The sequence below is a fragment of the Eumetopias jubatus genome, unplaced genomic scaffold (assembly GCF_037043125.1).
Source record: "Eumetopias jubatus isolate StellerSeaLion01/CBP00866 unplaced genomic scaffold, mEumJub1_p1.0 scaffold_80, whole genome shotgun sequence".
In the NCBI taxonomy this organism is placed as follows: Eukaryota; Metazoa; Chordata; class Mammalia; order Carnivora; family Otariidae; genus Eumetopias; species Eumetopias jubatus.
Genome location: NW_028274886.1, coordinates 66,694 through 90,137, shown reverse-complemented (window position 1 = coordinate 90,137; position 23,444 = coordinate 66,694). Strand labels below are relative to the sequence as shown.

The 23,444-nt window shown below is 39.3% G+C and overlaps 1 protein-coding gene across 10 annotated transcripts in view; it reads left to right on the top strand.

The window, feature by feature from the left end:
• LOC148161729 (putative phospholipid-transporting ATPase IIB) overlaps nt 1-23,444 on the top strand; it is a 127,755-nt gene that overhangs the window by 50,079 nt on the left and 54,232 nt on the right. For 3 of the 10 annotated variants that reach the window (XR_015767376.1, XR_015767375.1, XR_015767378.1), the window contains 3 exons: nt 5,375-5,433; nt 17,353-17,606; nt 18,217-21,735. Coding sequence is in view for 2 of the 10 variants with exons in the window: in XM_088020606.1 (XP_087876732.1) it covers nt 5,375-5,433; nt 18,217-18,394; nt 20,514-20,530 (254 nt within the window). In the remaining 8 variants the exon portion in view is untranslated. The other 7 variants (XM_088020606.1, XM_088020605.1, XR_015767377.1 and 4 more) reach the window with 4 other exon arrangements.

Below are 23,444 nucleotides of genomic sequence, written 5' to 3'. Positions count from 1 at the left end.
TGGGCCACCCAGCCGGAGCAGAGTCCTGGCCTGTGGGCTCCCAGACGGGTTTCACGGGGCCCGTCTTTGTTTCCATCGCTTACCGGGGACAGCCTCAGACTGTAAAGCGCCCTTCATTGTCACGAGACTTTGTCCATCTCTATTCGTACCCTTGCCTTTTCCGCTGTGTTTCTAGCCCTCAGGTTCCTTCCCTGCCTCTGGCTCCCACTGCAGACCTCTCCGATGTACCTGGTGTACCTTCTGGACTTCATTGAGTGCGCTCTTCCTCTGCAGCCCTGTCACGTGCTGGTGGTTTTTCAAGCAGGGCCTAGGGCTGCTTCACGTGGCGCAAGGCACTCCTGTCTCTCCCTCTTCCTCCCTCCTACACCCGATCCAGTGGCTTTCAGCTGCCGATTCCTTGGTCTTAATGCCTTCACGCTGCTTCCAGCCCCTGTCATGTTCTAGCTGAAGAAGTCTGATTTGGCAGTTTTTTCCTTTAGGATTGTGCTTTTGCTTGGCCTAACTAAAGTTCAGAAAGATTTTCTGCTATATTTCTCCTATGTTTCTTCTTCTAGAAGTTCTTTGGTTTTAGGGTTTGCCTTAGGTATATCCATTTTGAGTAAAGTTTTGTACCAGTACCTGGTGTTTGTGTAAGTACTTTTTTCGCATGTGGATATCCAAATGCTTCTAGCACCATGTTTTGGAAGAGTGATGTTTTTCACATGGCATTGCCTTACACTTTTGTCAAAAATCAGTTGTGTTTTGGGGCGCCTGGGTGGCTCAGTTGGTTAAGCGTGGCTCAGTCGGTTAAGCGCCTGCTTTCGGCTCAGGTCATGATCCCAGAGCCCTGGGATCGAGTCCCGCATCTGGCTCCCTGCTCAGCCTGCTTCTGCCTCTCCCTCTGCTGCTTCCCCTGCTTGTGCTCTCTCTCTTTCTCTCTCAAATAAATACATAAAATCTTTAAAAAAAAATCACTTGTCTTTTATCTGTGGGTTTATTTCTGGACTCTCTTCTCCATTTATCTGTTTGTCTCTCTTTATGCTAATACCATTCTTTTTTGATTACCATTGCTGTATAATAATTCTTGAAATCATGTACTGTTTTCCCTTCAACTTTGTTTCTCATTTTCAGAGTGTCGTCTAGGTCCTGTGTATTTCAATATGACTTTTAGAATCAGCTTGTCGATTTCTGTAGAAAATGCCTGCTACGATTTGGACTGGGATTGCATTGAATCTATAGATAAATTTGAGGGAGAATCAACATCTTATTCATACTACGTCTTCTGACCCATGAATGAGATAGATCTTTCCCTTTATTTAAGTTTTAAAATTTCTCTCAGCAATATTTCTTTTCAGAGTCTAGGTCTCTTTTAAAATATAGTTTACTTCTATATGTAAATAAACGTATTAATTACATTTCCCAGCTACCCACTTTGCTTCATAATCCATGTTAAATTCGGCTTCTACCTCCTCAGCCACTTAAAGTGTTGAGAGAGTTGGTGGGGGGTGCCGGTCCCACCCAAACAACAAAGACAAGCCACACGACCTGCTAATGTAGTGTGCAGTTGTCTGCCTGGGAACTACATGTGTCATCCCCTGGTGACCTTCTAGAGTGCCATTTATATGTCATCAGTTCCTTTTTTAAAAAGTTGCTTAATTATCTTCCACTCTTATTGCCTGTGTGTGTTTTGTTGGGAAAGAAGTAATGATATAATTTCATCCTTATTTGGTAATCTGTGTCTGGTTCAGTGTGGCTTATAGAGCTACTTTGCCATTGGTCCATTACGACATTTGGCTCATTTAACTGATTAAGAATAGATTGGTCATAAACTTGTCTTGTTTTGAAGTGGGGTAAGTTTGATGCATTTGCAAAAAACAAACTAAATGTCATAAAAGTATATTTCAGTTATGCTTTGAACCTGTCACAGGATCTGGGTTTAGTAGACACTGTGATGTTAGTCTGTTCATAGCAGGTAAGCACATTGTCAGAGGTGTGCGTGCATACTGGGCGCTCATGTGGGTCCCTGAAGGCTTTGGGAGGCTCTGTTTGCTGTGGAATTAAGGAGGGCTGTGAAGGGAGGGCTTCCAGTCAAAAGAAACAGCAAGTATAGAGAACTCGGGCCCCAGAGAGTTGTAGCATACAGTGCTAAAAGCAAATGTAGACCCTTTTAAAGCCAGAAAATTAATTTGAGATTGGTTGTGAAGAATATGTGTATAATGATGTAAGTCTGAATTATCTTCTAAGTAATTGTCAAAAATGGAGATTTTTTTTTGGTGGAGATAAACATAATCCTTAGTTTTGCCACCCACTTCATCTGGAATTCATATTGAATTAGGGAGTTGATAGTAATGGAGACCATTTAGGGGAATATTCTCTTTATTCAGGTAAAAAATGAATAGCACTGAGATTGGTGGGCAGGGTCTATGTTTAAGAAGCTTTGGAGTAAGGAGAAGTAGTCCTTTGAGTTACTTCTTGATCTTTCAAAGAAGCCTGTGAAACTTGGTTCATGCAACAAGCCAGTCGAATGCTTTTCTTCTGTGAGAAACATGTAAGCTGCTGCACTTTGGAAGCATGGTGGCTGGGAACATTTTTTGCTAGGAGGAGAGCTTAATGGAAGGATTTCATTGCAGTAGTTTAGAGAGGGGGAAGGATGGCTGTTAACCTTATTTGGTAACATTCACTGTTAACCATTTCACCAGAAAAGGCCCCAGCTTGTACTCCAGGTAAATTGAAAACAGTATTTTTAAAAACAACTGTCCTTAGGTATAAGTGCTGGCCTATACATCATTACTGTATTTAGAACTTGCTTCTCTCTCAAGTGTAACTCTGAAATTCTTAAATTTTATTTTATTTCATTAAGATTTTATTTATTTGTTTGACAGGGAGAGACACAGTAAGAGAGGGAACACAAGCAGGGGGAGTGGTAGAGGGAGAAGCAGGCTTCCCGCTGAGCAGGGAGCCCAATGCGGGGCTCGATCCCGGGACCCCGGGACCATGACCTGAGCCGAAGGCAGATGCTTAACAACTGGGCCACCCAGGCACCCCTGAAATTATTAAATATTAAATGCCCATTTCAAAAACACTTTGCGTTGTTGATGGCTCTATTGGGTTGTGAGAGCAGGTGGCAGTTCTGTCTTTTCTTTGTGCTATGACATGTAAAATTTAGGGATTTTCTTTTTTTTCTTCTGTTATCAGTCCCCCAACTCTGATAATAGTATGTCACTATGGTCAGCTGTCACCTCAGTTCACAAAGGGTGGCCGGAAATCAAACCGTTCTTGTGGGCATGAGCTGTTCCCATTGGGCAGCGAGGGTCATGGTGCTGGGCTGTCACTGCAGGGGGTCAGGTGCCTGGGGAGCAAGTAATATTCCTCCATCTTTTCTGTCTAATGTCCTAACTGCTCTTGAAGAAAGAGAAGAGAAGTCAGTGAGTTCATGGGACCAAGGCTGTAAAGGAAGTACAAGGAGTCCCCTGCACAGAGATTAATTAAAATTGTTAGAGAGCCAAGAGCCATTAAGCAATTTGACCAATTCTTCAAAATTCAGAAGTGTGTACTTTGAGGAGGTATGTGAGGCAGATTGCCATACTGGTTTGACATGATAGCCTTCTGTTTTGTTCATATTGTCATATTTGTAACGTGAGAACTTTCTCCAGTGTATTTTACTTTCACTTGTCTTCCTGAAACATATAATTGTAAGTAAGTTCCATAGAAACGAATAAAAATCACTATATAATGCCCCCAAACTAAAGGCTATTAAATATAAATTGTGTTTGTTATGTGACCGAGTGAGTAATATCTCTCTTTCTCAGAAATATAAGATCTTGATTAAGGAGTCAGAAAAGGATATATTTTTCTGTTTCAAAATATGTATCAATTATTTATACATTTATTTTATCTTATGATTACAGCTCTTTCTCTACCTCTCCTTTTTGAATGGGTCCATTGTAAAGAATATAGAAAAGCAGAAGGGAAGGAAAAGTGGATTGGATAGTAGGAGAGAAAATAAAATTAAGTGATAAGACAGGCATTCTGTTGAGTAATACTCAGCATGAGATCAGTGAGTAACTTTGCTGCCTGGTGCTTAGCTATAGAAAACATAATCGTGGGAGCACAGACAATGAAGCTTGAAGGGACCAAATGAAAAAATAATTAAAATAGACATTCTTTTGTAAGTATACTTTCTGGCTATGAATAGACGTATACTTACCACTTATGAAGATATCTTAAGATTTGTTTCACATGTAATTTTAAAGAACATTGCTATTTTATAATATGAATAAAAAAATAGCTCCCCCCCACTAGTTCTAGTCCTTATGTGTTTATTGTATATTTGAGGAACATGAAAAAATATAATAGTTACAGAACTTTTTTTTGATGTCCTCAAAACATCTTTAGGAACAGGTGTGACACTGATGAAACTCAGCTGCTTCAAGAAGTATTTAGGAAATAAGTTTGTAATAAGTTGAACGTGGTCTAAAAGTGGTATGGCTGGTAATGTTAGTTTTTGATAATGTGATAGGAACTTACCTCTTGTTCTGTGAGCTTTCAGAATAAATTGAATGTAAAGACATAGGTCTTTTCCCATGTTAAAAGAGCCACTAAAAGGTAAAAACAGATCCACAAGGCTGTTGCCAGTTCTAAAAGGGAGATTGACGGAGGGAGGGAGGGTCCAGAGTCCCAGGGAGAGAGAGAACTTGAGTAAGTTTTGTTACTCATGTAGGATGGCATCTCGAGTTATGTATATAACATTTCATCTACTCTGTATGATCTTCACATTATATAGTGCTGTCTGTTAAATTTTATAGATGATTATGATACTAGATATTATATAGATAATCTAAGAATTTACACACTGTATCATGTAGAAGAATCACTTCTCGATAAGGCTTTCAGCCTTATCGGTATCAGTTACCAGTACGGAACCATCTGTAAAGCTACCAGTGCACGGTGATTTTATGTATCGTTTTCTTTACTTTTGTCTGTCAGTTCCGTGTCCATCAAGGCATTCACAATATTAATATGAGGATCTTATATCTTCATTTTATTCACTCATTAAATCATCTTTAGTGCTGCTTCTCGTCGTCATTGCTGGACCCAGACCTGAAATAATGGCAGATTTGGGAAGAACCTTCCGGCTGGAGCCATGTCCCACACCCCGCATCTTTGATTGGGGGGCAGTTAACTGTTTGCACTTTGGAGCTGACTGAGAGAAGTTAATTTTTAGTGACTGTGTCTGTGTGAAATAAATTTATTTTGAAAGTATAAGTACAGATAAATTCCTAGTGTTTCCCCCCCTCCCCAAAAGTTATTTCTAAAGTATTATTTTTCAATTGAAACTTTAACTCTGGTGTGCTGTTGTTTCCTTGAGTTGATTATACTTCTTTTTTTTTTTAAGGTAAAGTGCACGTTAAGAGTTCAGACATACAAGTTGGAGACCTCATCATAGTGGAAAAGGTTGATGCATTTTTTATATATTTTAGACCTGTCTATGCCAGTGATTAACGTTTAGCCTGATTGCAGTAACTTTGAATCTGAAGAGAAATGGTCTGAGACACTGATTCTAACTCGTGACTCCTTGTGTAAGATACGATGGACATAAAGGAAACCCAGACTCTCCGGAGCCGGCTTCAGTGCACTCAGTGTGTGCGGGTGAAAGTGTATTTTGTCTAAAAGAAGACATGTGTGAACTGCTTAATATTGCATTGTTAGGATTATTTCATTGGACCAAAGAATTACATTAGTTAGAACCTATTTAGAATATGTTTCATTTTCTAAAACCTCCTTTTATAGACAGATATATTACACATGGGAATTGGATATTATTCTTGGGATTGAGAAACTTGAAGAAGGAAAGGTCAGTGGAAGTAAAAGAATCTTAGAAAGAAAAGGCTTATTAGGCCATTGTAGGAAAAGGCCATTAAGAAACCCCTCAGTGTCAGACTGGGAAGTTTTCAGGTGCCCTGCTGGGTGACTGGGTGGGCCACCTGCTGTGGATGCAGTACTTCTGCATGTCCTGACTTCTCTGAGGAACGGTGCATGAATGCACAGCCTCTGGTTTTTCTTTTTCTTTCTTTCTTTTTTTTTCTCTCTGTTTTTAAGGCTCTAGAACAGCTTTGAAAAAACATTCTTGTTTGAGAAGTTCTATTAGGGCCTCTTCCAAGAATAGTTGGAGCCCATGCTGCCATCTGGTGCCATGTACCCAGCCTGAGCCACATCGTGGAGATGTTTGGTACAAGAAGGTCTTTTTCCTCAAGACTAAAGTGGGCTTTATCTTGCTACAGTAATCTGTATACAGAGAATGTTTTTGGGTATGTTTGATTTTACAAAATGGGACTAAATTGAACAAACTGATTTTGGAGCTCATTTCTATAGCATTCAGTTGTCTGGACACTGTAAGTTACTAGCTTTTGATCCATGCTTAGATTTTCAGGTGGTGTCTGTGTTCTGCTGTTATTATAAAGTGCTGTGTGAGCACCCTTCTACATCCATCTCTGCCTGTTTCTGTAGGATAAATGCTGACATGAGAGATGATTGAGCCATATGTGAGTCAAACACCAGTGTTGATTACCTCACAGTTTCTGTGGTCAGGAATTGGGGTATAGATTGGTGTGGGTCCTTCTCGGGGCTGTAGTCAGCCAAGTGGCCGTCACCTCCAGCTCACTCGAGGCTTGTTGGCAGGTTCAGCGCCTCAGTTCCATGAGATTTTGGCTGGAGGCCTCCCTCATTCCTGTCCACAGTGGGGAGGGTGGGGGGGGCCCTCCACAGGGCAGCTCACAGTGGCCTGCCTGGAGAAGGTGGGAGTGCCAGCAGTGTGGACTCGGGGCTGGGACCTGCTGTCAGCAGTGACTTCCATCACCTCTTGTTTCCCTTGTAAGAGACGGTATAGTGTTGATGGTGGGGTTTGAAGAGCAGATAGTCTCTCGTTGTGATTCAGGGAATGCTGTTTGGCCTTCTCATTTCCTTTGCTCTCCTGTTTATGCGCATTCTCCTTCCCTTTGCAGCCTAGGTTGGTGGAGTGGTGCACCCTTTGGTGCTCACATTTTTACTGAGTCACACGTGAGCCCATCTTGGCCACGTTGTAAGAGCTCATCTCTTCAGTTCTATAGATGGATGTGAAAGACAGACATCTAGATCTGTGTCTGGGCCTTCCCCTTGAGCTTCTCTCTGGCCCCCAGGTTGCTCTCCACCTGTGAGAGATGGATGAGTGACGTGGGCCTTTGTAGACGTCCAGGGAAACATTTTACTTGAATGCGGTGGTAGCTGTACGTCTTTCTTTCTGTTTGTCACTTCAGTGCTCCCTGGGCAGCACGGTGTGGGTAGTCCTCCCGCACTAGATCCATATTGTATACGAGCATGTGTACGGTCCCTACCTGACCCTGATGTTTACAGATTTGGTAGCAGCAGGACTTCTAAAATATTTTCATTAGCCTTTAGGAAATGTTGTTGTACGCTAAAAAATAGGGGTGGCCTCTGTACCTGACTTAGTTTTTTTATATTTCCAGTTTTACACTCATATTGAAAAATTTGAGATATAATTTCTAGTAATTACTATGAAATGATAAATTTTTAGTGGATTTATATTTGTTAAACCAATTTTGTGATTTTTGTAGTGATAAAAGTTACTGGTTGACTTAACCATCATAAAGAAATAGTAACAATATGGTTGCAAATTGCTTTGTCCTTTTATTTTTTATTTAAGGATCCTAGCAGTACTTATCACTAACCAGAAAAGTAATTTCTCTGTTATTTGACCATACTGCTACTCAGGAATTAATGCTTGGATATTTCCATGGTGGATTTTACATTTGAGGGTAGCCCTTTTAATTCTGTATCTGAATGTGAAATTAAACTTAGTGTATTGATAGTCATTGTGTGGGTGTTTGAAGTGTGTTCACCAAACCTGGACCAGGTTTGCGGGTATAGGGAGTGTTGTACAGCTCACAGGAGAGCAGCAGCCTGGACAATGGGAGAGAGTAGAATGTGGGCTTTCATGTTAGATGAGTCCGGGTATAAACTCCTCGTTTTCCAGCCTCAAACTCTCCGTAGGAGAAGCAGCTCATTGACATGCACTTAGAAAGTGGTAGGCTAGAACTCTGCAGAGTCAAGGTTAGATCATGCTTGCAGGGCGAAGAAGGAAAACCCGAAGAAGATTGTTTCCTGGCTTAAGAAGGCACCCTCCTAAGAAGTACCTAAAATTGTAGACGAATCTGTCGACTTAAATATTACTACTTGAGGAATGTGTCAAGGAGGGTAACTGTTTGGAACAGGAGACTTAGAAGTTGAAGGTTGTCCAGGTCCTAACATCGGCTCTGAAGTCCAGGTGTTTGAGAAGGATCCAGAGGGACACAAGCAGAGCAGGACTGAAGGTGACACTTGAGGGGTCCTCCTTCGTTACTCAGCCTAAACATCTTTTTTAACAGGTAAATTTGAAAGACAGTTTCTTTATCCTGTTTTTTTGAGGGAATGCAATTTAATAAATATTTTAAACAATTTAATAAGTATTAGCATGTATATTTTAGTACCCAGAACAAACACTACAAAAAATATGCATAGAGATACAGTCTGAGATCCTAAGATGGACTCCCGAAAAGGGTTCAGGTAACACACAAGAAAGCAGGAAATTTGAAACCGAAGAATGAATACCAGAGGAAACCAATAGAAAACAAATAATAAAATGCAGACTTATACTCTAATGTGTCAGTAATTACTTTTATTATGAGCCGTCTGAATATACCAATCCTGAGATAGAGTGGATAAAGAAGTGAGACCCAGCTGTGTGCCATTCACGAGGAATTTAAATCCAATGACACAGGTAGGATGAAAGAAAGTAACAGGATGGGAAAGATAAACCACAAAAAATTGATCAGAAGTAGGAGGGCCTATATTAATATCCAGTGAAATAGAGCTCAGAGTAAAGAAAATGACTGGAGATAAAGAAGGACATCACATAATGATATCAGGGTTACCCATCAGGAAGAAGAAAATAATCCTCAATTTGCACTCACCAGATAACAGAATCAGAAAAGTCATGAATCAAAAACTGTTGGAGCTGAACAAAAGAAATAGACAAATCCACAGTTATGAGTGAGAAGTTCAGCGCCACTCTCTGAGCCTTGGATAGAAGTGCTGGGCAGGAAATCAGCAGTGACAGAAGATCCTCACTGAATCCGCCAGTCAGATCTAACTGACGTATACAGATCACTCTACCAAACAGGAGGAGAGCACATATTTATTTCAGGTGTCCATAGAACATGTACCAAGATAAAGCATTTCCATAAAACCTCAAAAAATTGGAAAAGAATTTGAAATCATACAGCGGTTGTTTCATCACAGTAGAATCAAAGTAGAAACTAGAAACAGCGCAACAGGAGAACTCTAAAATATGTGAAAAGTAAACAGTGTGCTCTAGTTATGAGATAAGTATCTCAGAAACAAAATATATATAACTGCATGAAAATGAAAAGACAACAAAGTACACGGAATGCATGTACAGCAGTGCTGAGAGGGAATTTCATAGCAGTCAGTGCCGACTTAAGATCTCAAATTAATAATCCAAGTTCCTCGCTTGGGAAACTAGAAGATGAAGAGCAGAATTAAACCAATGCATGCAGAAGAAAGGAAATAAATATCAGAGCAGATCAGTGAAACAGAGAATAGGAAGACAAGATAGTAAATCAGTGAAAGCAAAAGTATTCACCAATCTTAGGGATGACAGAGGGGACATTACCGCTGGTCCCGAGCCATTGAAAGGGTCATTGCGGAATACGCCACCGACAGCTGTACCCCAGCTTAGATGAGATGGACCGATTCTTCCCAAACCACAGACTATCCGAACTCGGTCAGAATTAAACAGATCGTATGAATGGTTCTACAAACAGTAAGGAAATGGAGTTAGCAATTTAAAATCTCCAGGAAGGAAATATCTAGGGCCAGATGTTTTCAATGAAGAATTCCTTGAGACTCTTAAGACTAGTGTCATTTTTACCCAGTAGTTTCCAGAATATAGTTGAGGATGGAACACTGCCCAGGCTCGTGTTAGGAGTCCAGTTACTATCCTCCTGTCAGCACAAGAGAAAGAGAGCACAAAAAGAGAAAACAAATATTCCCTGTGAATAGAGACACAAAAAAAATTCTTTAAGAAAATAATTGCGTGTTGATATCCGCAATATATATAGAAAATTCGACATCATGATGATGTGGAGGTTATTCCGGGTACTTAAGGCCCATTGTGACATTCTAAAATCACCCAGTGAAATCCACTCTATGAACAGGTTAAAAAAAAATTATATGATCATATCAACATGTGACTACATCCAACACCCATTCATGATAAAAACTATCCACAGTTTGGATTAGATGGTGATTACCTTAATTATATTTAAAGGGCATCTGTAAAAACATAGAGCCAACATCATACTTAACAGTGAAATTCTGAATGCCTCTCCTTTCAGACTGGGAGTAAGTCAGGGATGTTTGTTCTTAACCACTGTTATTTAACTGACATTTCTAGCTACATAGAATAAGGCAAGTAAAGGAAATTAAAGGAATTCAGATTGGAAAGGAAGAAATAAAAATGTCCCCATTTGCAGACGACATGATTGTGTATATAGACAATCCCAAGGAACTGATGAAAAACCTGGAACTAATGATAATGAATAGGTTCAGCGAAGTGGCCAATTATAAGATCACCACTCAAATACCAATCCCATTTCCAACATGTGGAAACTGAAATTAAAAATGAAGTACTCTTATAGGCAGTACTAATGAAAACAAAATCTTAGGTATGCTGAAAATAACTGTGTTCATGAAAGTAATCAAAGACACTATAAAATTCCAGTTTTCCTAAAATTGAATATAGGCTTAATACAGTTCCCATTAAAATCTCAGCGAGGTTTTTTTTTTTAAGAGATTTTATTTATTTATTTGACAGAGAGAGACAGCGAGAGAGGGAACACAAGCAGGGGGAGTGGGAGAGGGAGAAGCAGGCTCCCCATGGAGCAGGGAGCCTGAGGCTGGGCTCGATCCCAGGACCCTGAGAGCATGACCTGAGCCGAAGGCAGATGCTTAACCACTGAGCCACCCAGGTGCCCCGAAGTTTTGTTTTTTGTTTTTACTTTTTTAGACACAATAAGCTTATTCTAAAACTAATTTGTCAAGGCTAAAATGGCAAAAACGGCCTTCATAAGGAGAATAGAGTGAGAAGGGTCACTTCCTGATGTTAAGGCATACTACCTAGCTTTATTTACCAACACAGTGTGTAAGAAGAAATAAAGATCAGTGGAATGGTGTGGAGAACCCAGAAATAGACACACCCAAAGGCTCAAGTGATTTTTTTAAGAAAAAAATTCCATTATGATAACATTAAAAAGAATAAAATACTTATAAATGAAATAATTGTTAAGAATAAGCAACAAAAGTGCAACACTTGTACTTTGAAAAGTACAAAGCAGTGTCAAAATATACTAAAGGAGACCTACGTAAATGGAAAGACATCCTAGATATCATGGATTAGAAGTATTAATATTGTTAAAATGGCAGTACTCCCCAAATTGATCTACATATTCTGTGCTATCCCTCTCAACATCCCAGCTGACTTTTTTGCAGAAATTGACAAGCTGATTTTAAAATTATATGGAAACAGAAGGGACCCAGAATAGTGAAAACCAGTTTTGAAAAAGATGAATAAAATTTTAGTATTCACACTTTTCCATTCCAAAACTTTATTCAACGTTAGAATAATGTAGACAGCATAGAACTCGCAAAAATTCAGAATTGAAAGTTCAGAAACAAAGCCTTAAATTTGTGGTTAATTGCTTTTCAACATGGGTGCCTAGAAAACTCCATGGGGTAGAGGGGTATATTTAGGTGAGTGCTCTTTTTTTTTTTTTTGGACCCGGTACTGTTGGTGAGATTCTCCCATTTTGTTGTGGGTAGCCGTAATTCATTTCATTTTGTTGTTACGTAGTGTGTCTTTTATCCATTCTACTGTTGCTGGATATTTGGGTAGCTTATTAGTCTTGCCTATTAGAAATGATAATTCCATGTCATACTTGACTCAGTTGGTGGGGAAACTTGGAGTTGGGGTTACTTGGAGTTAGAAGTGGGAAACGGAAGGAAAGAAGAAGATAGGTGTGTCTCTGTATTGACTCCCCAAGGCTTAACAGAGCCTGGGATTACAAGCTTTTCTGAAAGGCAGGGGCTCCCTCGTGGGAATATCCTGCAAGTATTTCCTGCTGGTTTTTATAGTCACATAAATAAAATGCACCCATTTTAAATATATGGTTTGATTTGTTTACATAAGTGTAATCATCACCACAGTCAAGATACAGGATATTTTCATCATCCCCCGAAATTTCCTCAAGGCTTTTATTGTCTCACCCCAAGTCCCGGGGGCGACCACTGATCTCCTCTCAGTCGATGTGGATTATTGTCTGTTCTTGTATTTCATATAAGTGGAATCCCACATTAAACACTGTCTTTTCATCTCACTTCTTTTGCTAAACAATGTTTTGTTTATTAAACAAATATTTTTCATATTTATTCCTGCTTGTTTGTAGCAGAAGTTCATTCCTCTCTACTGCTGAGTAGAGTTTCACTGTACGAATACACCACAGTTTGTTTATCCATTCACCTGTTGATGGATATTTGGATTGTTTTCAGGTTTTGGATGTTATGAATAAAGCTGCTATGGACATGTGTGTACAAGTCTTTGTGTGGACATATGCTTTCATTTCTCTTGGGTAAATATTTAGGGGGGGATTTCTGAATCTTACAGTAAAGTGAAAATATAAGAAATTGCCAAACTATTTTCCAAAGTGGCTGTACCATTATGCAGCCCCATCAGCACTGTATGTGAGTTCCAGTTACTTCACATCCTTACCAGCACTCAATATTGTCTGTCTTTAATGTTAGCCATTCTAGTGTGTGTATAGTGACGTATCACTGTGATTTTAATTTGCATTTTCCTGACTAATGTTCATTCATCTATTTATGTGCTTAATGACCATTCATATATGTTCTTTTACGAAACGTCATTCAAATCCTTTGCTCATTTTTAAATTGGGTTGATTCCTATGTTGACTTCAACTCTCAACTGAGGGTGACAGCACTTCTGACCAATTTGATTTAGAGCTGGTAATTTGAGGCTTTCTAATGGCACTGCCAGACTCAAAATTACTAGCCAGGGTTCAAGTGAAAAGGTCAAAAATATATGGAATGCATAAATCAGATCGCCATCACTCTCCTGCTTAAAACCTGCCAATGGCTTCCCTCGATTATTAGAATAAAATCCAAACTCTTTACCTTGGCCTCCAAAGTCCATGTGATATGACCTCTGCCTCCCTCTCCAATCTCATCTCTTGCCATTTTCCCCTCGCCCACCATGCTCCTGATACTTTGATCTTTTCATCCCTCAAACACACCACATTCTTGACTCTGTCCCCTCTGTCCAGGATCATATTCCCATAGAGTTCTGTATGTTGCCTCCTTCCATTCAGGTTTCAACCTCAATGTGAGGACTTCCCTGCCTAATCCTGATAAACAGCACCTCTCAGTCTCTCTCTATCTAGCTCTTGCCACTGTCTGTTCTTATCTGTATTTTATATGTGTTTCTCCCCTACTAGAACTCATGCTTCACGAGTACAGGTACTTTGTCTTGGTCATTGATGCATCTCTGGCACATATAAACAGTGTCAGGAACATAGTACCAGCTAATTAACTGTTTTTTGGAAGGAAGGGAAGGAAGACAGAGAGGGATAGAGGGAATGAGAAGAGAGGAAAAGAAAGCTGGTTTTCACAAAAATACAAGATAAGACCACTCCCATTCAGACTCTCTATATGGAAAGTGCTTCATTCAGGGCTTCGCACAAAGCCTGCTTCTCTTTTCCCTCAGCCGTTTGTCCCTACAAAAGTCCCAGCCTCTAGGATCTGAACGGCCTTTGTCAGAGCCAGAGAGGGCCCTCCTTGAAGAATGCACCGAACGTATTCAATTCGAAAGCATCATCATCTCCCCAGGCGCCCCAGTCATAAGCAGGATTCATAAGATGAGGTAGGCAAGAGAAAAGGGGTAGCTTTGGGGCACAGTGTTTGGCCAGGAGTGGGGAAAAAGGACATTTCAGGGCGCCTGGGTGGCTCAGTTGGTTGAGCGACTGCCTTCGGCTCAGGTCATGATCCTGGAGTCCCTGGATCAAGTCCCGCATCGGGCTCCCTGCTCAGCAGGGAGTCTGCTTCTCCCTCTGACCCTCCCCCCATCTCATGTGCTTTCTCTCTCATTCTCTCTGTCTCTGAAATAAATAAATAAAATCTTAAAAAAAAAAAAAAAGAAGAAAAAGGACATTTCAGAGATTCTTTCATTCTTTCACCTGAGCCGAATGCAGATGCTTAACCTTAACGACTGAGCCACCCAGGCGCCCCTCTGTGTATTTTAAAGATGAGATTAACATTTAAAATCAGCCTGGGGCGCCTGGGTGGCTCAGTGGTTAAGCGTCTGCCTTCAGCTCAGGTCATGATCCCAGGGCTCAGGTCATGATCCCAGGGTCCTAGGATCGAGCCCCCCATCCTGCTCCCTACCGGGCGGGAAGCCTGCTTCTCCCTCTGCCACTCCCCCTGCTTGTTTCTCTCTCATGCTGTGTCTCTCTCTGTCAAATAAATAAATAAAATCTTTTAAAAAAATTTAAAAAAATTAAAAAAAAATTAAATATCTTCACAGAAACGTCTAGAATAATGTTTGACCAAATATCTGGGTACTGTGGCCTAGCCAAATATGATAAACCGAAGGGTCAATTCATGAGTGATAAGAAAGGGTGCTAACATTTCCCGAGCACTGACTATTATGTGCCAAATTGTTTGCAGACATTAGTTCACATATTAAACCATTGGTAGATTATATATATTATCTGCTTTTACAGATCAAGAAGATAGAGCCTAGAGAAGTTGAATAACTTGTCTGAGATCATGCAATAAGATTCTAACCCATGTCAGTGTGGCAGTAAAGCCCTTGGCAACTTGGGCAAGAGAGTATTCCAGGTGTGCAAGAAAGGTAGCGGGTGGAGGGGAAGATTGGCTGGGTGACTTAAAAGTTCTTCCTCTGAAGTCAGGGAACTTGTTTTTTTTTTTCTAACTCATGATGTCATAATCTATCATTTTTCACTGAGAGATTTTTTTCTGTGTGAATATCTTTCTTAAGAATGGAAGTCTAGAGTCTAGATGTTCATGATTAAGCATGTAAACCTACATGCATGATAAATAAAAATAATATTTAAATGCTCTTCCAAAATGTTTATCCCTGTGTTCTTTCTAGTTTAGTATTTATGTCTGAAGTTATTGTTTTCTTTTAGTTTCTAGTTCTTTCTCTCTTTTAAAAACCACTTTATTGAGGTATGATTGACATAGAAAAATTTGTATATATTTAATTGACACAACTTGAATATGGAGGTAAATATACATTTGTGAAACCATTGCCACAATCTATGCCTTAAATATATCCACTGCCTCCCAAAGTTTCCTCCTGCCCTATTTATTTACTTATTTTTTTTATTTTTACTGCTTTGTGATAAGAACGCTTAACATCAGATCTCTTAACAAATTTTTAAGTATAAAATACAGTATTATTATGTATAGACAGTCTGTTTTACAGTAAATCTCTCTGACTTATTCATCTTGAAAAAATGAAACTTCATAGCTTTTGACTAATACCTCCCTGTTTCTCCCCGCCCCCAGCTGTGGCAACCACCATTTTACTCTCTAAACTAAACCATTTTACTCTCTAAACCATTTTACTCTCTAAACTCCTATGAGTTTAACTATTTTAGATTCCTCATTTCAGTGGTACCATGTAGCAATTTTCCTTCCATGTCTGGCTTATTTCACTTACCTTATATCCTCCAGGTTCATTCATGTTGTCACCAATGGCAGGATTTCCTTCTTTTTTAAGGCTGAAGAATATTCCATTGCATTTATATATTACATCTTCTTTATTCATTCATCTTGTGATGAACAGTTAGGTTGCTTCCATGTCCTGGCTATTGTAAATAATGCTGCAATAAATTTGAGAGTGAAGATAGCAATTCAAGACCCTGATTTCAATTCCTTTGGATAGATAAAGCAGGATTGCTGGGTCATATGGTATTTCTTCTTCTAATTCTTTCTGAGTCCTATCACTTCATTTCTCTGTTTTTCTAATTCTGATTTTTTTCGGGGGGGAGTGGGTCATGTCTTGTATTTTCTTCATGTCTTCTAGCTCACATTAAAATAGGAGTTTACAGTTTTCATCTGTCCTATTGGCTTGTCTTTCTGGAATGGTATAATTATCTGTAACAGTGATTTTTTTTCTTACGGTTTTATGTAGGATTTTACCTCAATAATTTCTGTGGCTTATTTATCACATGAAATTTGTTTTCCTAAACTTTTATATGGAGGGGCGCCTTGGTGGCTCAGTCGGTTAGGTGTCTGGCTTCAGCTCAGGTCATGATCCCTGAATCGGGGTCCTGGAATCGAGCCCCGCATCATGCTCCCTGCCCAGCAGGGAGCCTGCTTCTCCCTCTCTCTCTGCCTCTTGCCCCCTGAGCATGCTCTGTCTCTCTCTCTCTCAAATAAGTAAATAAAATCTTTTTTTTTTTTTCAAAGATTCTATCTATTTGAGAGAGAGAGACACAGCGAGAGAGGCAACACAAGCAGGGGGAGTGGGAGAGGGAGAAGCAGGCCCCCTGCTGAACAGGGAGCCCGATGCGGGGCTCGATCCTAGGACACCGGGACCATGACCCGAGCCGAAGGGAGACGCACAATGACTAAGCCACCCAGGCGCCCTAAATAAATAAAATCTTAAAAAAAAAAAAAAAAACAAAACTTTTATATGGAGGCCTAATTCGGGGCAGCTTTCTTTATAGAGCTCCCTCTTCTGTTGCTTTCTTGGTGTTCAAAAATATAGCAGCTTAACTTCTTATATTCCCCAGGTCTGTCCCCATCTCCCACCTTTACCTACACCTGCTCTTCCCCTCACCTGTTATCCCTGTCATACTCATCTGGGACACTAAGAAGGGAATCCTGGATGGTCAGTTTTGAAAATTCACAAGGGCTAGATTTCTTCATCTTCTTCAGGCCTTACCACTGTCCCCTTGCACTAACCCATTATCAGACTTGGCAAAACCTCTCCCAGAGGGGATATATCATTTTCAGGGATTGCAACCTAGCCCATCAGGCTTTTTAGGAAATACTTAGAGGCGACTTTAGAGATCTGCTCTTCTCAGGTCAAACATTGCATTGTTTCCCTCTGCTTTCCCCCAGTGAAGATGCAGGTCCCATGCAGGTATCATGATAGTTACTGGTTTTTCCTGCTTGCTAGTATTTTACAGTTCACAGGAATGCCTTATGTCTCAGGTTGGGGATTGCCAGAAGCATCCATTATGATGGAGTTTAGAGGGCAGAGTGCTTCTTAGGAAACAACACAGATGAAAGGAATGATGGGGCAGAAGGACTTGCAGAACTTCAGTGCATGCTGGCAATGCCTCCAGCAACCCAGCAGAGGTCTGGAGAAAGTATTGCCTGTCACAACTGTCCCACCGTGGATGCAAACGGCGCCAAGTGTATACTTCCTCTTGTTCAGCTCTTGGAAGTGGCCTGCCCCGGGAAAGGTATGATTGCAGGCAAGGTGGCTCTCTGCAGCTGAGGCAGATCCTGAAATCGCTGAGAGCTCCTCGGAGCTGGGCAGCCAGTCTTTCCTTCAGGGGCACATGTCCTTGTCTCCCACCCATGGTCACCTCGTTTTGTTGTAAATATTGTCGGCTGCAATTTTACTTGGGATTGCATTGAATCTATAGATGAATTTAGGAGGACTATGTCTTTACAATATTGAGCTTTACAGTCCATGAGAATGATACATCTCTCGTTTAGTTATATAGTTTTGTGGTTTTTATAAAGTTTTATAGTTTCCTGTATAAAAGTCTTGCATATCTTTTATTAGATCTTCCTCCTAGTTATTTAATGTTTTCAGTGATATTGTAATATTATTTTTAAAATTTTATTTTCTAATTGTTTGTTGCATCTTGAATTTTATATACTGATCTTATATCTGGTGACCTTCCGAAATTCACTCATTAATTCTAATAGTGTTTCTGCAGATTTGTTTGATTGTCTAGACATGTAATCATGACATTTACAATTCATGAAAGATGTATTTGTTTGTTCATTTGTTTCAAATTTTTATATATTTTATTTCTTTTGTTTGCCTTTTTCTGTGCCTAGGATTTCCAGGAAATGTTGAACAGAAGTGATGATGGCAGGCATCTGTCTCATTCCTGGGATCGGAGGGAAAGTTTTCAGTATCTCACCATTAACTATGATTTTACTGTAGGTTTTTTTGAAGACACATATTTACAGATTAAAGAAGCTTTCTCTATTCCTAAGTTTTTAAATAACAAATGTAAGTACTGAATTTTACCAACTGTGTGTTCATCTTCTGAGAAAATCATATTATTTTTCCCCTTTATTCTTTTAATGTGTTGAGTTACATTGATTGACATTTTTAATATTAAAGAACCTTGCATGCCTACCTAGAATAGAAGTAACTTGATTATGATATATTACCTTTTTTAATAAATTGATACTCTATTTGCAAATATTTTGTTTAGAACTTTTGTATCTATATTCAATTCTTCTGTCACTCCCCAGACAATAGTAGGTCCTTAGAATATTTCAACTCCATTTACATCACCATCGCCTTTTTAAACTCTTATTTTCATGCCTTTTAATTGTGCATATATTTAAAACCCAATAACATCATTATTATGGTTTTTTTATACAATTTTTCCATTATCCATTATATTTTTCTACCTATTTACCTCTTCTGTGGTTCTTCATTTATTCCTGTATTTCTCTATTTCCTTCTGGGATCATTTTGCTTTTGCCTAAAGACCTTCCTTTAGTAGCTTTTTTTTTTTTACTGCAAATCTGTTTGTGAATAATCCTCTCAGTTTTTACCTGAAAATACCTTCATTTCACCTTCTTTCTGAAGGATATTTTTGCTAGGTATACAAGTTATTCTCTTTCAACTCTGAAAATTCTGAAAGCTACCTAATAATGTTAGCTAATGTACCATAAGACAGCTTATTAAAGTGTTTTTTTTTTCTTTATGTCTGCAACTAGGAGCGTTCATGACTGCAAGGTTGCAATGACTAGTCAGGTGTCCTATTGAATAATAATGATGAATCTTAATTATACTTTTATCATATACTAATTTCTTACTCATATTTAACACTGCCTCTGGATTATATATTACATTTTACCAATTACTCTGTCTATTCTTGGTACATAAGAAAACTGCTTAAATTATTTTATTTGTAATACATTAAATATTTAATAATGAAATTCTCTCTTCACTATTTTTCTTTTTTAAAATTTTACTGATATATTCCCATCCATTTATTCTTCTGGGTAATCTTAAGAACTGTTTTATAAAGCTCCTACATAAGTGTCATTAGGATTTTCATTTGAGAGCAACATATTTATAAATTAATTTACAGTACATTTACAATATTCTCTTTAGCAACAGGACAGCTTCATTATGGAAGTCTCATGTTTCTGAGATTTGTGTGTGTGGGTATCCTGTACATTGCACCATAGTTTTGTTAATAAGTATAGAAGCATTTGTTGATATTATGGATGAAATATTTTTCTACAGTATTTGCTGACTGGCTGTTATACAGGAAAGTCACTGTGCAGAGCTTTTTAATTAGTTATAATCATTTTTCCTTAATCCTTTTGGTTTTCAAGGTAGACAATCATAGAATCGGAAAATAAAGATAATTTTCTCTTTTATTTTCCAATAGTCATGCTTACTTTCATAACTTAAAGGAAAATATTAAATAAGAGCTACAACTTAAAGGAAACTTAAAGAAAAATATTAGCCAACCAAATTACAGTTTTAAGGAAAATATTAAATAAGAGTTGTGAAATATAGGCATATTCATACAATGCAATATTATTCGGCCATAAAGGGTGATGAAGTACTGATACATACTAGACATGGGTGAACACTGAAAATACTCTAAGCAAAAGAAGCCAGTTACAAAAGACCAAGTATTATACGACTACATTTATATGAAAATCCAGAATAGGTAAATCTGAAGAGACAGAAAATAGATTAATTGTTGTTTAGGGCTGGATGGAGGAAACATGTGGAGACAGGGGAGGGGGCAAAGGGGGTGATAAGCCAAAGAGCACAGGATTTCTCTCTGAGGTGATAAAAATTGCCAAAAATTGACTGTGCTGTTGGTTGCATGTATCTATGAATATACTAAAAAATCACTGAATTGTACACCTAAAATGGATGATGATATATATGTATATCATCATATATATATGCAGATATACATATATATATATTTTAAAGGAGTTGTGATACCTTGCCTCTTTGTCTTGTCCCTGACAATAAAGGAAAATATTCCAGGCTACTATTTCCGTTTTGTATGATTTTGGTTACCAAGTTTGTACTTTGATATATATAGTAGGAGGGCTGGAATACCAAAGACCGCATTTCGCAGGTATTGTCACCAGCTGACTTTTGATCTTTCTGCTGGTGGGAGACCAGAAGACGAGGATGGAACCCTCTTCCTACTTCCAGTCTCTGATGGCATATCTGGTGGCAGCACAGCAAGGACAGTGGCAACACCACCACCAACAGTGACCGTGGCAATGGCCAACAGTGGTTGGGGGGTGCAGGCTCCTGAGTCCTGCGTAGCAGCTGACCAAAAAGCAGGAGCCTCTGTGGCATCATTCCCTTAACTGCTGGAAAACATCGTCCCTCAAGCCCGAGGATACTGGTCATTCACTGCGGTTACTGTTTTTAGTGACCTTACCTTCCTCCCGTCCTTCCATTATGCTTGTAATCAATTCCCATATCAAATTACTTTTGTTTTACAAGTCTAGAGTGGTTTCTATTTTTTTTAAATGGACCCTAACTGATAGAGATAGTAAGGAAATGTTTTCCATTCAAATTTTAACAGTAGTTCTCATCAGAATGGATGTTGAATTATAGTGAATTTTTTTTTTATCTGTTAAGAGGATTATATTGCTTTTCTCTGTGGATATACTCATGAAATTAATTACATGAAGAGATTTCCTAATATTGAATCATTTCCACATCTTAGTGTGTTTCCCCAAGAGCAGAACCAGAGGCAGGTATGTTGGTACAGGTAGTCTACTTGAGAGGTGACCAGGAAACTGGAGTGAGGGAGTGGGGAGAATAAGACAGGGAAGGAGGTGAAGAAAATAAAGGATGCATTGATAAGCTCATGACTACTGAGGGCAACTAGTGTTCAATTTCTTTTAAGCTCCCTCAGAGGAATTGTGTATGATGCACCTTGTAATTCATCCTCATTGAGTTTTCATCCCAATGGCTGTGAGTTGTCTCTGAGGCATAAACTCCTGCACACCTCTGGGCTGCACCTGCCTGTAGACAGCTCAAGCCCCTAGGCTGGGAGATGCCCCAGGGGCAGAATAGCTGAGGATTCACTTTGGTGGAAGTCTGATGTGGGCGGGGCATCAACACATCCACAATACCTGTATTTCAGAATAAACCTTAGTCCCGCTTGTTTTTCTAATCTGATACTTTTGCATCAGGCTAGCTTTATACATGGTTTTCTTTGAGCATCAGTTATTATAAAACCCAATTGTGAAGGGTTGAAATATTTAAAATAGTGTTTCTTTCAGGAAAGTTTCCAGGAATTGCTTGTAAGACTCTTTGGATCCAGTGCTGCCCTGGAGGTCTCTGACGACCTTCAAGATGTGCCTTCCTTTGCTTCATTCTATTATTATTAATTTAAATTCAATTAATTAACATATAGTATATTATTTGTTTCAGAGGTAGAGTTCAGTGATTCATCAGTCTTCTATAATACCCAGTGCTCATTATAACACATACCCTCCCCAATGTCCGTCACCCAGTTACACGATCCCTCCACCTCCTCTCCCCCCCCAGCAACCCTCAGTTTGTTTCCTCTGATTCAGAGTCTCTTATGGTTTGTCTCCCTCTCTGATTTCATCTTGTTTCATTTTTTTTCTCTCTTCCCCTATGATCCTCTGCCTTTTTTCTTAAATTCCACATATCATTGAGATCATATGATAATTATCTCTCTGATTGACTTATTTCACTTAGCATAATACCCTCTAGTTCCATCCATGTCATTGCAAATGGTAAGATTTCCATTTTTTTTTAAAGATTTTATTTATTTATTTGAGAGAGAGAGAAAGAGAGAGAGCACGAGAGGGAAGAGGGTCAGAGGGAGAAGCAGACTCCCTGCTGAGCAAGGAGCCCGATGCGGGACTCAATCCAGGGACTCCAGGATCATGACCTGAGCCGAAGGCAGTCGTTCAACCAACTGAGCCACCCAGGCGCCCAAGATTTCCAATTTTGATGGCTGCATAATATTCCATTGTATTCACTGTATTCCATTCATCTGTCGATGGACATCTGGGCTCTTTCCACAGTTTGGCTATTGTGGGCATTGCTGCTATAAACATTGGGGTGCAGGTGCCCCTTCGGATCACTACATTTCTATCTCTGGCGTAAATACCTAGTAGTACAATTACTGGGTCGTAGGGTAGCTCTATTTTCAGCTTTTTGAGGAACTTCCATACTGTTCCCCCGAGTGGCTGCACCAGCTTGCATTCCCACCAACAGTGTAAGAGGGTTTCCCTTTCTCTGCATCATCGCCAACATCTGTCATTTCCTGACTTGTTAATTTTAACCATTCTCACTGGTGTGAGGTGGTATCTCATTGTGGTTTTGATTTGTATTTCCGTGATGCCGAGTGATGTTGAGCACTTTTTCATGTGTCTGTTGGCCATTTGGATGTCTTCTTTGGAGAAATGTCTGTTCATGTCTTCTGCCCATTCCTTGATCGAATTATTTGTTCTTTGGGTGTTGAGTTTGATAAGTTCTTTATAGATTTTGGATACTAACCCTTTACCTGATATGTCATTTGCAAATATCTTCTCCCATTCTGTCAGTTGTCTTTTGGTTTTGTTGACTGTTTCCTGTACTGTGCAAAAGCTTTTTATCCTGATGAAGTCCCAATAGTTCATTTTTGCCTTTGTTTCCCTTGCCTTTGGAGATGTTTCTAGGAAGAACTTGCTGCGGCCGAGGTTGAAGAGGTTGCTGCCTGTGTTTTCCTCTAGGATTTTGATGGATTCCTGTCTCATCTTTAAGTCTTTCATCCATTTTGAGTTTATTTTTGTGTATGGTGTAATGAAATGGTCCAGTTTCATTCTTCTGCATGTGGCCGTCCAATTTTCCTAACACCATTTGTTGAAGAGATGGTCTTTTTTCCTTTGGATATTCTTTCCTGTTAAATTATGTTCTGGTCTGGGCTTAGAATTGTTCCATTCATACCTTTAAAAACTGCACTTTAGACTTGTCTTTGGGGCCTATGGACAGGGATCCAGCATTCCACTGTTTCCCAAGGACTACGGGT